Source organism: Mastomys coucha, chromosome X (assembly GCF_008632895.1).
Source record: "Mastomys coucha isolate ucsf_1 chromosome X, UCSF_Mcou_1, whole genome shotgun sequence".
Classification (NCBI taxonomy): domain Eukaryota; kingdom Metazoa; phylum Chordata; class Mammalia; order Rodentia; family Muridae; genus Mastomys; species Mastomys coucha.
Window position 1 is genome coordinate 76,054,029 of NC_045030.1, and position 1,892 is coordinate 76,055,920.

At 47.1% G+C, this 1,892-nt stretch overlaps 2 protein-coding genes across 13 annotated transcripts in view; one reads left to right on the plus strand and one right to left on the minus strand.

Moving 5' to 3' along the window:
* Rpl10 (ribosomal protein L10) overlaps positions 1-380 on the plus strand; it is a 2,192-nt gene extending 1,812 nt beyond the window's left edge. The window contains 2 exon segments of the mRNA XM_031364578.1: positions 1-77; positions 163-380. The exon segment at positions 1-77 is cut by the window's left edge and continues 4 nt beyond it. Coding sequence (XP_031220438.1) covers positions 1-77; positions 163-315 — 230 coding nt within the window. The 3' untranslated portion in view covers positions 316-380.
* Positions 381-460: 80 nt separating this feature from the next.
* The window catches only part of Dnase1l1 (deoxyribonuclease 1 like 1), a 7,032-nt gene continuing 5,600 nt past the window's right edge, over positions 461-1,892 (minus strand). For 11 of the 12 annotated variants that reach the window (XM_031364457.1, XM_031364516.1, XM_031364498.1 and 8 more), the window contains 4 exons: positions 1,546-1,646; positions 1,285-1,397; positions 957-1,205; positions 461-873 (listed from right to left, as the gene is read on the minus strand). In XM_031364457.1, coding sequence (XP_031220317.1) covers positions 754-873; positions 957-1,205; positions 1,285-1,397; positions 1,546-1,646 — 583 coding nt within the window. In that variant the 3' untranslated portion in view covers positions 461-753. The remainder of the gene's footprint in view (positions 874-956; positions 1,206-1,284; positions 1,398-1,545; positions 1,647-1,892) is intronic. The other variant, XM_031364528.1, reaches the window with a different exon arrangement.

Genomic DNA, 1,892 nt, shown 5'->3' on the forward strand with positions numbered 1-1,892 from the left:
GCACCAAGTTGCAGAATAAGGAACATGTGATTGAGGCTCTTCGCAGAGCCAAGTTCAAGTTCCCTGGTCGCCAGAAGGTATGTAGGCAGCATTATTTAAGTTCTTGTGGCTTTTTTGCTCTCGTTCTTGGTGAGTTTTTTGTTACTTTCTATTTCCTTCTAGATCCACATCTCAAAGAAGTGGGGCTTCACCAAGTTTAATGCCGATGAATTTGAAGACATGGTTGCTGAGAAGCGGCTCATTCCTGATGGCTGTGGTGTCAAATATATCCCCAATCGTGGTCCTCTGGATAAGTGGAGAGCCCTGCATTCCTGAAGGCTTCGGGTGCTCTCCTATACCCTACCAAATCATGTTCAATAATAAATCTTGCATCAAGTCCGCTTATGTATTTGTTTCTGATTTCTTTTAATACCATGAGGTTTTAAGTTTGTTTAACTGGGACAACGTAGTGAGTTAAGCATACATGCAAAAGGTTAAAATTGGTGATTTTATTGAAATCACTGGCAGAGCCATGTAGTATATAGTACATGAAGAAGCAAGATTACTTAGACCTAAGTTTTTGAACTCACTTGTGTTTGTTGCAGGGATCTCTGAAGTCCTGTCTACCCAATAGGATTCAAGCCTGGGGCACTTGTTACTGAGTTAACTCCCAGCACTAGCTTTCTCAGAATAGCAAGCAGCAGAAACCCTACATAAAAAACTCATTGACTTTCAGGTCTTCAGGAAGAGACTACCAGTGAAGTCAATGGCTATCTAGTCCAGCTGAGATGGCAGGAGTGATAGCAGTAGAGTGACCAAACAGTGGGGTGGGATACCCTGAGTGGCCTGGCTCAGTTCTACTTCCACAGGATAATGGTCACTGATGCGGAGAGCCTGAGGAGAGAACACAATGTGTCAGTATCTGGCTCACCTCCACAATTCTACCCACAGCCATTGTGCCAACCCAGCTACTCTACCTCTTCCTCAGTCAGCTGAAACCTCTTGGGGAAGTTAAAAGTAGCTGCAGCCTTCAGCAGCATTTGGCAGCCCTGCCCATGCATCACAATTCGGTCATAGGTACAGTTAGTACTGGCCCGCACGGTAGTGTCCTCCCCATCAGGAATCACCCAGTGGAAGCCTGCCTTAGTCCGGAGTAGCAGGCTGTTCAGACGTTTTTTTGTCAGTGATGCACAGTCTGCATTGAAGTCTCCAAGCAGAATCACATTCTAAAGATGAGAGAAGCTGTTGAGTCTTGCCAAAGGGCAGTTGCACCATCCCCTCTCCCATGAAAGCTATCACCCCTACCTCATTCTGCCAGCGCTGGGAGACATCCAGAAACACATCATATAGGGCATTCAGCTCCTTCTCTACATCTTTGGGAGTGGTGTGGAGAGGAACCAGTACCACACTTGGAAGCACTGCAAGGCCCAGGAAACTGAGGTTGTCACAGCTACCAGCCCTTCTACATATCCATCTCTGCTTCTCCCAGAAACCAACCCACACAAGAACCAACCACAACCACCTCCCATTTCCTTGTACCATGCCCAGATTTCTTCCCCCTCTTACTTTTGCTAGGGAGAGTGAACTGGGCCACAAATGGTTCTCGGGCAAAAATGTCATCTGTGTCATTGTACTGGTAGAAATTTAGGACCTGTGTCTTGTCAGACCTGGGAAGACCAAGAGGTAGGAAGTAGTGGCCCCACATCTTACATAAAAAGAGCAGAGCTAGTGCTGCTCCTTGTTCTGCCACTTTCATGTGGGCACAGCTGCCACGCACACTTTGTGTGAAGGCGGTATCTGAGGCGTAAACTTCAAGGAAGGTCAGTTTCCTGCCTCTGCATTGTCGCCTGGCACCCCAAACTCAGAGGTGGCCCAGATATGTCCTAGTACTAGTGTGCTAGGAACTCACCAAG